This window comes from Toxoplasma gondii, chromosome XII, assembly GCF_000006565.2.
Source record: "Toxoplasma gondii ME49 chromosome XII, whole genome shotgun sequence".
NCBI lineage: Eukaryota > Apicomplexa > Conoidasida > Eucoccidiorida > Sarcocystidae > Toxoplasma > Toxoplasma gondii.
Window position 1 is genome coordinate 4715733 of NC_031480.1, and position 12481 is coordinate 4728213.

General features: G+C 51.3%; 3 protein-coding genes across 3 annotated transcripts; 1 reads left to right on the plus strand and 2 right to left on the minus strand.

Annotated features, from left to right (window-relative positions):
- The first annotated feature begins 1361 nt into the window (after positions 1-1361).
- Positions 1362-4149, plus strand: TGME49_249660 (hypothetical protein). The gene has a single exon (XM_002367258.2). The coding sequence runs from the start codon at positions 1902-1904 to the stop codon at positions 3882-3884; it is 1983 nt and encodes a 660-aa protein (XP_002367299.2). The 5' UTR covers positions 1362-1901; the 3' UTR covers positions 3885-4149.
- On the minus strand, positions 3942-4903 carry TGME49_249665 (hypothetical protein; the record flags this gene model as incomplete). Its single annotated transcript, XM_018780908.1, has 2 exons — positions 4382-4903; positions 3942-4084 (listed from the first exon to the last, which is right to left on the minus strand). The coding sequence occupies exons 1-2, from the start codon at positions 4602-4604 to the stop codon at positions 3942-3944; spliced, it is 366 nt and encodes a 121-aa protein (XP_018635046.1). The 5' UTR covers positions 4605-4903.
- Positions 4904-5021: 118 nt separating this feature from the next.
- TGME49_249670 (cathepsin B) lies at positions 5022-12391 on the minus strand. Its single transcript, XM_002367259.2, has 7 exons — positions 12232-12391; positions 10451-11717; positions 9738-9859; positions 8413-8610; positions 7949-8133; positions 6967-7067; positions 5022-6447 (listed from the first exon to the last, which is right to left on the minus strand). The coding sequence occupies exons 2-7, from the start codon at positions 11421-11423 to the stop codon at positions 6308-6310; spliced, it is 1719 nt and encodes a 572-aa protein (XP_002367300.1). The 5' UTR covers positions 11424-11717; positions 12232-12391; the 3' UTR covers positions 5022-6307.
- Positions 12392-12481: the final 90 nt, after the last annotated feature.

Below are 12481 nucleotides of genomic sequence, written 5' to 3' on the forward strand. Positions count from 1 at the left end.
AACAACTTCTCGTTTGATGCTAGCAGGAGGCACTCTGTCATGATGATTAGGACCAGTGGAACTACATTTCAGGTACAGATCTGGCAAGGCGAGTGACAGCGATGATGATTCACATAGGACATTTGGTTTTCGGCGTCACGAATGAACTGGCCAACGACACTGGTGCTCCCTCAAAGATACTTGAGTGAAAAAAAGTGTCGGGATGCAAATTTCTCTGAAACTATAAATTCTTCCACATTCGTGCTACACCTACGGGTCACTGACCCTCACATCTGGGAATCGAACAAGACAGAAAACAATGCACTTTGATGTACACTTGTCAATGGAGGGCCACGCCGGCTTTTGGCCAGAAGGCACTTTGCCATCTCTGATGTTTAAATGCTTGACATCTCCGGTGCTTAAAAGCTTGTCATTTCCAAAGGCAGCAGTAAAGAACACGTAACGCATAATGGTGGCGCACTGGAGATGCAGACGCGTTCCACGCGTAGCGAAAGTATCTGGAGACAACGAGTCAAAAGGGGGGTCGAGACAGACTTCCACCGGCTTTGCTTACACCCTTTCCACTCTGTAGTTTCGCCGAATCATTCTTGAAGTGATAGGATGTCCGCGGCTGAGGTGAGCCTGGAAAGCTAGTGGGCGGTGTACCGGCATTTACCAACACACAAGGGGTAAATCAATGTCTTGTCACACAAAGCACAAAGTTTTCGCACTATCCGCACAGGAAACCGTGTTATCTGAATGTTTTTAACCAACCGTATCGAAGACGCCTGGGTTTTCGGTATCACTTTTCGACGAGATTGGACGCTGTCGTTCACTTGTGCATTGAGGAAAAGAATAGCCGCTGATGCTGCCAGTGAGTCAGTGTCTTAAACGGGAAACTACAGTCGCGGATAGAAGGCTGTTTTCAGAGATTCTGCAGTAAGGAGCAGAAGAGTGGGCATTGACAAAACGGTAAACTGATGCCGCGAAGACACTTTTTTCCTGATCGGCTAGCCGCGGATAATGAAGACAGAACAGAACAACTTGCCAGAGCAGTCCGTCGAGTATCGCCCTTTGGACAGGACTGTTACAGTGAATCCAAGAAAAACAGCTGCAGGCTTCGCGCAACTACTTCGTACCTTTCTATTTTCGGGTTCGACTGCATCTTTCTGTCTCTCGTTTCTGATGTGGTGACTAGTTCTGAGAACGCTCTGCACAAGCAGCGCGAAAGGTACAGCTCGTTCTGGTAACGTCGTGTGTTCAGCTGGTTTTTTTGACCCGCAACGCAAGAGACCGGAGAACTACAGATGAGAGTTTTTGGTCTGGACTTGATTTGTTGGGCTGCGTGTTCTTCTGCAAGATTTATATAAGTAATTGTTAACAAAGTTGCCCCTGCTGACTGCGAACCCAATGTAGACTGTAGGGAAGTGCTCTGAACATTCCAGGTTTGTCTTTGTTCGTTGTCTTTAGAAGGCGTTGCACCGTCTGTCTCAACGCTTTGTTTTGCCTTGTCCGTCATCCGTTGACTTCTTGTTTGCAAAAAATTGAATTCCGCGATAACTTGGAAAGACCGCTAATCGAGAACGTCAACGGTCTCTTGGCTTCCTTAGTTCTTTCATCGTGAGCCCCCGTTTGGATAATCCCTGAGCCACGTCCACACCGTTCTTTTGTCTTTGTTTTGCACATCGATTCATATGTCACTCCAGTAACGAACTTCAGCTGGGCGGCAAGCGAGTCGAACGCACGTTTGTTCTACAGAACGACGAGACCGCACAAACCAGCGTTCCTCACGTGAATCTGGTTTTCTGCGTTGCGCTACACAGAACCTACAAACACTTTCATAATAAACTAAGGAAACCAGTGATTCGAGCACACTGTGTCCGCGTTCTTGTTCTTCATAGTGGCTGATCCGGTTTCTGAGGATGGACGCTCGCGTGCACGAAGCTGGAACAGAACCTCAGGAAATGCGAGAGGGCTCTGCCAGTATTTGCATGCCTTTAGCCGACTCCGGACTGGTGCAGATAGGGAAGCGCGAGATGGATGACTTATGCAACTCTCCAATCGTGCGTGAACAGACCGAGCAAGGGAAGCAATTGTCACCCTATCCTGGGGAGACCAACGCTGCAGCCTCCCGACAGAGTGAATCTGAATCACCGCGGTCTGCGAATCACAGCGACCGAGCGCCCGGAGAAGCAGATGTTTTCCCTGCACTCCCTCTGCAGGATATTTCCCGGCTTTTCTGGGGATGGGAAGAAAACATCCCCAAGAACTCGTCGACGGAGGCAAGCCCACGGCGGTTCAGCCCGTCAGCGATGGAAGGCGCGGACAACGGGCACGAGGCGGAGAACGTGAAGAAGTCGCCTGGAGGAAATGCCAGAGATACTGAACAGCCGATTTTGCTTTCCCTCAAACCGGCTTTGCATCACGTTCCTTATGCCGGAACCTCTCCGTCTTACTCCGCGCACCTGCGGTACGAACTTGGCCTCACCAGAAGATTTTGGTCGTTTGATTTGCACCATCGGGATTGGAGACAGGTCTTTGTTTCCTCCTACTTTCCCAACTTGATTGATGTGGCGGCGCTGGTCCTCATCCGACTTGTCCTGTGTGTCGTTTTGTTGGTCCTCGAATTCTTTGCCTCCAGCGACGTGAAGAACGACCTGGGCTGGCCTATGCTTCTGTACTTCACCAACTGGAATTCGTACATGACTTCGATCTACTTTTGCCTTCTTTGTTTCTTGTCAGTAAGAGCTGCCTGGTCGTTCCGCACGCGAACTGATTCTCCAGGCACGGACACAGAGGAGACACCAGAGAAGTCTGTCTTATCCGAACTTGTCGAGCACGCTGATGTGAAAGCGAATCCGACGTCAGGCGTGGACGATTCCCGGGAAGTCTCTGCAAAAGAGACTGTCCAGTCGCAGGGCTGGGCCGCACGAACATCAAATGAAACTCCTCCGTCCGCCGGAAGCAAGCTGACAAAACAGAAAAGTCGGCATCTTCACTACAACCCCGAGAAAGGTCTTTGGGGATGTTTTTGCATCCGCAGCAAACACACGGCTCCCACTCTGCCGCCGAAGTCCACAGTTCGACGCAAGCTTGCAGATTGTTTGCTGCTGCCGGGCTACCACGATTTGATGTCGCACGAAGTGTACTGTGTCGAGGGAATTCTTTTGGCACCGAATCCTTCGTACCCCGACAGTTTGGCATGCCCCTGTGTGAGGAGAAAACGCGCTTGCGCGCGGGAGAAATCCGAATCAGAACCGCGCGTTTTAGAACACGAATCGGATTCGAAGTGTTCAGGACCTCGGACGCCGCTCCTCGTTTCGATTGTTTGGTTGCTGCACAGCGTCCACCTCATTGCTTCTGTGGGGGTGTGTCTGATTTTCTTCTTACTTCTCAACCAGAATGGCAATAAGTTTCCAGAATCTTGGTACTCAGTGTGGAAACACCTCATGATTGTGGTTGTCACGCTCATGCATTCGCTGCTCCTGTCGCGCATTCCACTCCCAATACGCCACGTCGTCTTTGCGTACATCTTCATCATGGTTTACCTTGCTGTGCAAGTCGTTGTCTTCCTCCTAGATCTCCCGAATGGCGACGGCGCTCACGGGTACATCTACCGCGTCTTTGACTTGCGTTTTCCGGGTCGAACTTTGGGAGTGGCGGCGCTCGTTCTGGCCAGCATTGCCGTCCTCGCGCTCGTTCTCTGGTCCGTCTCTCGGCAGAGATCTCTTCTGGTTGACCCACCGCCTTGTGTAGCGGTTTCCGCTTCCACATTTGTGGAAATGAGAGCCAAGCAGCTGGCTGCCAAGCTCCACGAAATGCATCTTTCGGTTGACTGTGGAGTCGGCGACTGCTGTGTAGACACTCGGGAAGCAAGTAGGCAAACGCCTTTTGCTGACCCCTGAATCGCTTGGGTTGTCCGGTGAAGAAAGACTCACATCGGGGGAAAACCCCGTTTGGGGTTAAAATTCTCTGTGTTTGTTTCCGCGCAGAAATCTGTCTTCTCCAGCCTGAGAAACACCTCCATGATTGGCTGCGAACTCCCCTGGCTTAGCTACGTGTGTATGCCTGCACGTGTGGCGACCTGTACACGTAGTGTTGGTTTCTGATAAAAACATCGGAATCACACTTTTGCCGCATGCGATGCGGACCTCTGTTTTGTCGCCGACTTTGTACACCTGATACGCTCTGCTGCCAAGCATGACACGTCGGAGTGTCTGCTCTGAAAAACAGACTTCTGATGTCATGGCAAAAGCCTGGCTTCGAGAAACAGCACTGTGCGCAGAACGAGTAAGAAAGTGTCTGGGGAGTTTCGCAATTAACACGCTTCTTAGGGCTCTACAGATTTGCCTTAGATCTGGGCTCTGCCAGACATTCATTGAACTCTAACACGTCAAGTCACCTCTCTTTTTTTCATGGCGCCTAGCACGTTGTGGTTCAGCTCTGTCCAGTATAGAGCACATCTCCTGATGACCGACGTCGGCTTTGTCTTCGGCGATCCGTCCGCCCCTTCGTGGCAATGAAGGCGATGCTCCTTCACCTGCGAATCCCGAGACAAGGTGCTGAATGACAGTTTCTGACGTGTCCGCAGGGCCTGGAAACAGCACCTCGTGCACGAGAGTCATTCGACGTGTGTGTCCGCCCACATCCCTTTTGACGTATGTTGTTCACTTCTTTTCTTCTATCGGGATCTCGTACGACTAACTGCCTCGTGACAACACTGGCACAGAAATCTATCCACTTGCATTACTCCTAACGAAAAAACGCGACAGACTACGAAGGCCCGTTCAGACGTAGCAGCAGGCACATGGAAATTCGTTATATCTACCACTGTTCTGCGAATCTACCGAATCAAGCAAACTCTTCAGAAACTCGGACTAAGGCAGAAAACACCTAAAAGATGCATTCTCGTCTGCCGTCTTTATCCAATACATGCGTTCTTCGTACAACTGGCAGCGCTGCCAGCGGGGCAACGTCGTGTATCGCTCGACACAGTTTCTCCGGTATCCCGTCGATTGGTCTGCCTCGGACATTGAAACTAATCCACACTTGAAATCACTTGACCCAGTAAATGGATATTAGGTCTGGTTCAGATATTGAAGAGCGTTCTTTATTGAATTCATCGTTACGTTTGTTCATTCGCGACGGACTCGTGACTGTCAAGCACGTCCCCAAGTCTCGTCCACGCCGTCTGCAGGCGTGCATTATTCTTGCCAAAACCGAATGTGGTAAACACGGTATCGTCGCGTGGAATACATATGGATATCCACACCCGCGGGCGGTTCAGCGTATATGAGTGAACCGCCAAAAGGTTTTCAAGAGTTTTGTCACCACGTTGCGCGTAGCATTCGGCACGACACGCTGCAAGCTTATCCCACTTACAACCAAAGCACTGTGCAGAAGCTGGGACGGACGTATATTAGCATTTTCCCCATTTCACCGCGTGTGTAACACGCATTTGTGTACAAAAAATGAGAACATTCACGTGGCCAACCATGAATACGTTCAAGGACCTCAGGACCCCGAAAAAGACACAACACCCTGGCGGCAGCCACCACAGCTGGACTATTTCCCGCTACTGTTGTGGCCACGCATCGTTTTCGCCCTCAGGATCGCTTTTAGAGGAACGTCGGCACTGTGTCAAGAGTCAGTGTGTTGAGATTATTCTGTCGAGGAGCTGAGTAGGACCTTAATGATGGTAGCTCCTCCACACAACAGGAAAAGAAGCCATCGTCGCTGTATTCCCACGTCGCGTCATCAGCCCCGACCGCTACACTCCCGGTAAAAACACAAACACTGCATATTCGAGAAGCCAACTGGGTTGTCCACCAAACCACGCGCTCGCAGTGTTCTCATGTTCTCTCTTGTGCGTCCTCAGCGCAAACGAGTTACACTGCCAAGAAGCAAACCCACTGTACCTCCTTCTCCATGTGCTCTCGCGTACCCGGTGTAAAACAAACAGAATCGCGAATGGTACCGGCACCGCCAGAGAAACCAACGTCCAGCTAGCAAATCGCTGAAACCTGCCTCGGATGATTCGATCGTCATAATCAAACACACGCACTTGAAGCCCATTCAGCAAACACAAACCTGCATCAAGATTTTAGACAAAGATCATGAGGTCGCCGGTACGGAATTGGTAGAAACGCTCTGAGGCAGCATTTAGGTCATCCAAGGCTACGCCACGCTTGGACGTACCCCCACAGGAATTTGCATGTAAAACGCACCGCGCAGGTCCGGTACTTTTCTTAGAAACAGACCGCCACCCCCACGTGCTCGAGCCGCCTCTTTCCGCAAACAGGAAGTCTTTTCGTCAATGGAAAAACCACTACATTTCTCTCTCCTCCTCTGCATGCGCGCCGACCCTCGCGCCAGATGCATGCTGGCCCGGGAGCTCCTCCTCGCCGTTCACCACGCCTTCGGTCTCCTGCCACGCAGCCTCGCCAGCCACCATCTCGCCGTCGATGCCTGAAGCAAAAGCAGCAGTTTCTGCGTTTCTCATCAAACAGGGACTTTACACTCGTTACACAGGAGCGAAGCACGGCACACGCTTATTCCCGTTTCTTCCAGTGGAGAAATAGACGTTAGACTCGATAAACAGCAGCCTATACAGCCCACTGTAAGCGTCCCTGTACAGCTGGGTTCGAACCCAAAGAGGAACGAAGTGTAGGTGAGCGACTGTGTTGAACGCCGAGTCACGTTCCTGTCTCTCTTCGAAACGAAACCGTTCTGCATGCAAAACTCATTTCCGCGTCACCACACGTTCAAGCACATTAAAAATCCACACGCAAGGGCGACCTTCGCAAACCACCTCGTCTCTGTTGGAAAGAGCCCCTCCAGACGATTCGCGCTGGACACAGAAACAAAGGCAAAGCTCGAGGAGTGCCGACAAACAACGGAGCGTCGAAAGACTTTCCCCATCAGAAGTCACCAAGTTTTTTGTTTTTGCCTCGGCGTGCAGCTCGTCGACGCGGGCAAACAACTCACCACACTGCCCCATCGCAATTTTGAACTGGCCACCGTCTCCCCAGTACGTATTCCAGCTGTTCACGGCATGCCAGTACTCCTCGCCGTTTTCAGTGCCCCACCTGAACAGTGAACAAACCAGGAGAAGCCTGCGTTTTCGACTTTTTTACAGAAAGGCGGATGCACGTTATGCGAATCATTTGTACTTCAACTTGTTCCCGTCTCTCTCGCGTTTCGATGCGCTCCAGGCGCCTCTGGTTCAAGCGCGGGCGCTCACCTTCTCGAGCGTAGCAGCGAAACAGTCCGGTTCACCAATGGAGACACGCAAACTCATCGAATGCAACGACATGCGCAATCTGTATTTTGTAGACTTCTATACACAACGCCAGAATCCGCAAAGAGCCTGGGTTCTCTGCATCCCATAAGAAACGTTACAATCAGGTTCGTACGCACTGCAGCGTCTCTGTGTTAATTCGATTCGAGTGCTGTCTGGGCAGTCGGCAGCTCGTCGAACAATGGTACCTAGTAGAATCACGGTCTTTCGATACGCCCAAGTAGCAAGCCAACCAGTAAGTACAATTCGCGTCGTGAATTCCTGACGAATGAACATTCACATCCCTCATCTTCCCTAAGCAAGTGCTCTCAGCTGTCCTGCAGAGAAAGCGCTTTCGTCATCGACAGCATTGCCCACCTCTCCCTCCACCGTGCAGACACGTCAAGTGACGCTCTGTACAATGTCAATTTACTCTAAATCTCAAACAGACACAACATAAAAGAGAATTTCACATGCGACTGCATGCACTCGAATACTTGCGCATACCAACTTAACACGCATGCATGCATGTGAACATATATGTATATATATATATATATATGCCGTGTACACGTGTATATGTATGTGTGTATGTACGTATGTGTGTATGTGTGTATCTGTATACATGTATTGATATGTATAGACGTGGCCTGAATGCGGAGTGCGGTAACTGGATGCTTGCTGCCTCACCCGATGATTTTGATTGCGTGTCCACCAACAGGGAGGCCAGAGACGTGCTTGTAAACACCGGATTTGTAGCTGAGAAAATCTTCGTAGACCATGAAGGCCCCCGACACAGGTCCATGAGTCATCATATCTCTCTTGACGTCGTCGCGAGACCGGAGTGAATACGCAGAGGTCGCTTTGTGTGTGTCCTGAAAACGAAATCAGAAGCAAGGTCACAGACAGCACATGAGAAGTCCATTTCTGGTTTTTTATGCATCTGCATCCGTTTGCGTCTTTCACACCCAGCGTCCCCAACACACACCGACCCCCCACAGAGAAGCAACCTACAGGACTTGGAATTCCGTATCCCCCGGCGTCGAAGTTCCTCCACATCGGTGGGGTTCAGGCGAATGAAGCAGGTCCTCAGTCGCTGAACTTTGTACGTTCTTGCACAGGTGTCTACATGGATCGTCTTCTCTGTTTCTCACCTGATCAAAGGGATGGACGTTGTCTGCATAGGCTTGTTCTTCGCAGTCTTTTCGACACTTGGGAGTCTTTCGAGGTACGAGGGTCGCGTCACAGTCGGGGAAGGGTGCTTTCGCATGATGAGCACAGAAGGGTACTTCGTATGGCCAGCAAGTCGTTCCTTTGCCGAGAGCGTCGAAATCGCCTCCAGTGACGACGCCCTAAGAACGAAGAAGACACAGTTGTCGCTTCGACACACTCTCGTAAACGTGTGAGCTCACCTCTCTCCCTTCGAACTGTATTTTGCGACGAAAAAGTACTTGCCTAAGGTTGGATGTGAACCAACGACTCTTCGGTTAGCAGCCCACCTGTCCCGTTTCCTTAAGACCTCTTACATAAACGTTCTCCAGCTTCACCCCATCTTTCCATAGGTTTTCCGGAACTCAAGCAAGAACTGTTCCGCGACCGTGTGGATAAACAACAGCAGCCTCTACAGCAGTCTACCGAGCGTACGACTTTCCTTCGTCCGTGAGGCGTTCCAGTCTCTGTGAAATCTTATTCCGTTTTACCTTCCCTTCTGGAGGGTATGAGCGAATAGCGTGTTACACGGTTTACTTGCACTGGAACGGCTCAAGCAACTACCGGCTGGTTCTGATTCCCAGTTAAACAAGCAAAATGCAAGACAGAGACCTCGCTATTTCGTGACCTCAGTGTACCCACACCCGAGGGGTCCGTGAACAGTCCCTCTCAGAGATGCTTCCTCCCAGGACGATGCTCCTGATCAACTGGCGCACCAGAGAGGAGTCGCCTGCTCGAGTTGAATAACGAGCTCTGTCGTCAGGAGAGATGCGTAGAAAAGCATTTCGGACAGCTTCTCAACAGACGCTGCGCGCGTGTGCATGCACTCACGTGCAGAGAGGTATATCTCTGTTTCTTCCTGGAAACGAACTTCCTCCCCTAAAGACTGGAGGCATCAAACGCCGCGGTGGAATACATGATGCCTCAATCAGAAGGGCTTCTATTCACCATTTACCGAGCATCTGAACTTAAACACACTGATGTGTAGCACACGCTCTCCTTGGCTCAATACTGTGAAGAGTTACGATCCATTGTTCTTCTAGTGTTGTCCGATTTGAGGCCCAGTCTCGTCCCTCTCTCTTCCCGACTGTGTCACCTCATCTCTTCCTGGTGACAGTCCTGTCAAATTCTTCAAAGCAGTCATCTGAACTACGAAGTTCTCGTTTCACCAACTGGACGAGCTGTTTCTTCTGCATTTAAACTAGATGATTGTCACGATTTGTTCTCACACGATTCAAAAGTTTAAGGCCAGTCTTTTGCGCTTCCCTACTTTGCGTTCGAACCATCTCCACGCCATGCCCGGCTGCCCGCCGTTGCAACCGAAGGAAGCGCAGTGAATCGCGTTGCAACACGACGTCGTATGTTGAGCAGACAGGGGCATGAGTCCTTTGCCTGAGAGAACGAGGCAGAGCAGCGAAAGCGACGCATCTGTGAAGTGAGAAAACAGCGACGTAAGAATGCCCGGGAAAGAGTGGGAGGGTTCGCAGAGTCTCCTCAGCAATTCAGCTTTGAAGCGCGTCTTTGCGAATACCGCGTCTGCCTCTCCGATACCGATGGACAGACACCAGACGCACTTCTCCCTCGCACAGCATGCTGACACATCCACAGAAATGCGCTTTCAGATCTAGGTAAGCACGGAAAGATACCGACGAGCAAGTCCACCGAAACATCTGTCAATTGGCTCTCCTTCTGCACTGTGTCTAGATATCGACTGACAAATGGGGAAATATACATGCATATATATATATATATATGTATATATATATATATGTATATATATATATATATATATGTATATCTATACGTAAATATACCCGTTTACGTGTACAGACCCGTCTGTCAGTTGTGGTTCTATCTGAACTATGTTGAGTTGTCGCTTGAACACCGTCGCTTGTCGACTCTGGAAGACGTTCACTAAGGGAAGTCTGACTGAGTGGACCGTAACACTCTCTGCTTCTTCAGTTGTGAACAGAACGGGTGTACCTTGGCTGCGAATGCAGAGGCGGTCGTTGAAGGCTTCTGTGCTGGCGAAGGCCCAGCAGGATCCGCAGTCGCCCTGGTCTCTGACATGTCCGACGACGTCTTTGCATGCAGGGAAGGCGGTCCGGGCATCGAAGTGAGCAGGTACCGGCTCTGTTGCGTTTTCGAACTCTTTCGCGGGAAGCGGCATGCCTTTGGGAGTCGGGAACCCCTCGACTTTGGTGTTGACGAGGAAGGTCCCCATGAGTTTCTTCGCGTCCTTCAAACTCAAGTACCTGAAGCGAAGGGAGACCTCCGGCTCCCATGTGTGTCCAGCACCTTCTCCTGTTTTTCCTGCTTGTTTTTCCATCTTTCTTTTGATGAGTGCGACGGCCGCATTCGAGCTGGCGGGGCGACTTTCCCAGAAGACGTCTTCGCCAGTCTCTTTCAGCGCCTTCTTCAGGTCGCCGGGGTCCCGGCCCGCTTCGTCCGCCTGCTCTGACGGAAAAGCTTTCTCGGAGACGAGAACCGAATCTCGCACGATGTGACGCATGCTGTGGGTGAGGTGCCGAAAGAAATTCGCCTTCCACAGCTCCATGTCTTCGCTGTCAGCCAGCAGGAGGCGGAGCAGTTCCCCTGCATCTTCTGGGTGACCACGCAAAGTGCCTCCGTCGGATCGTCGCTCTGGCGCGGAATCGCGGTCCCGCGGCGCGCTTTCTGTCAGGTTGCCGGAGGTAGCGACTACCTGCTCTGCAACGATGCTGGCAAACAACGACTCCACGGACTCTGGAGAAACAAACGCGTTCAGGACGTCCTCCGCGCTGAAGGACTCGCGAGGATCCACGGATGTGTCTTCAGAAAGCGGAAACAACGAGTCGTCCGGGGTGCCTGCGGCTCGTGTGTACATACACCCGAGAAGAAGGATTGCCGCGAGCGCGGCGACGGGCAGCGGGGTGCCCAGAACGCGAAAAGACTTTCGCCCCTCCATTTTTTCCATGGTGAAAAAAAGCTGATGGTGCAGGACTGATATTCCGTCAATCTTGTTTTTGAAGACGCAAAACCTCTGGGTTTTCGCCGTCCGTAAAAGCAAGGGAGGAAGGATGTATGGAGGGCCTAGAACAAGTCACGTTGCCGCGCGTGCCGTTGACAGACACCGAAAAAAAAACTCACGACCCCATTCAAAAAGAGAGTTTGGATGCCAGAATCCTACGAGATTCTGGAAGTGTCTGTTTCTCTGTTTCTGACAGGAGAGCGAAAGCACGGCGTCCGCGCTTGGTGCCACAAGACCAGCCTGAAACAAACGGGAAACATCAAGAAGCCAAGGAAGCGCAGAATTGCAAATCAAACAAACGACCATGTGAGCAACAAAGAGGAAACGCTTGCGCCACGGTCTCTCTTCACTGGCCACACAAGAACGGCTGTACCTCTGAGAACACTAAACCGCGCCACTTAAAAACTGTGGATTTTTTGGCAGGCTCTTCGCTCTTTCCGCCAACTGTCTCAATGCTCACGCCAGTTGTCTTGGCGGCTTTCCGTCCAGCAGCAGTCGTTGCGAGTGTTACCTAACTTGATGCTAGCGCGAAACAAAACGGACAGCGTGAGGTTGAAAGTGTGTGTGTCTCAACGGCAAACAGCGGCTCAACGGCAGGCGATTCCCTCGAACGTTGACTTTCGACGATACCAGGCGCACTTGTCGTCTGGACCAGCTGGCTACACTCCTGTATATTATGGCAACGCTGAAAAAGCCACAAACTCCCCGATTTGCAGATGCTTTCGTCCTGTCATGTTGCTGTCTGTTGCCTTACCTCTCAGCACTCGCGTCAAGAACAAGCGTTCGCAGGAGAGACACGCGCGGTTGGTTTTTCCGGCGAAAGTCGACGGTTGTCGGCGTTCAGCTGGGCACAAAAAGGCGCTTCATCCGGAAAGGAAAACGCTGAGAAGCCGTAAAAGGAAGCAACCAGACCGTTTCCTGTCCCGTCACTCAAGTTCACCGAGAAAGCCGGATGAGTCAGCAACGCGCCGCAGGCACACCGGCCCCAAAACGCGAAATTCGTA

Coding starts and splice junctions, on each gene's coding strand:
- TGME49_249660 (XM_002367258.2), top strand. CDS start 1,902: ATGGACGCTCGCGTGCACGAAGCTGGAACAGAACCTCAGGAAATGCGA.
- TGME49_249670 (XM_002367259.2), bottom strand. CDS start 11,423: ATGGAAAAAATGGAGGGGCGAAAGTCTTTTCGCGTTCTGGGCACCCCG. Junction 9,860..10,450: donor CCTCTGCATTCGCAGCCAAG/GTACACCCGTTC, acceptor TCGTTCTCTCAG/GCAAAGGACTCATGCCCCTG. Junction 8,611..9,737: donor GGAGATGGTTCGAACGCAAA/GTAGGGAAGCGC, acceptor CTTCGTTCTTAG/GGCGTCGTCACTGGAGGCGA.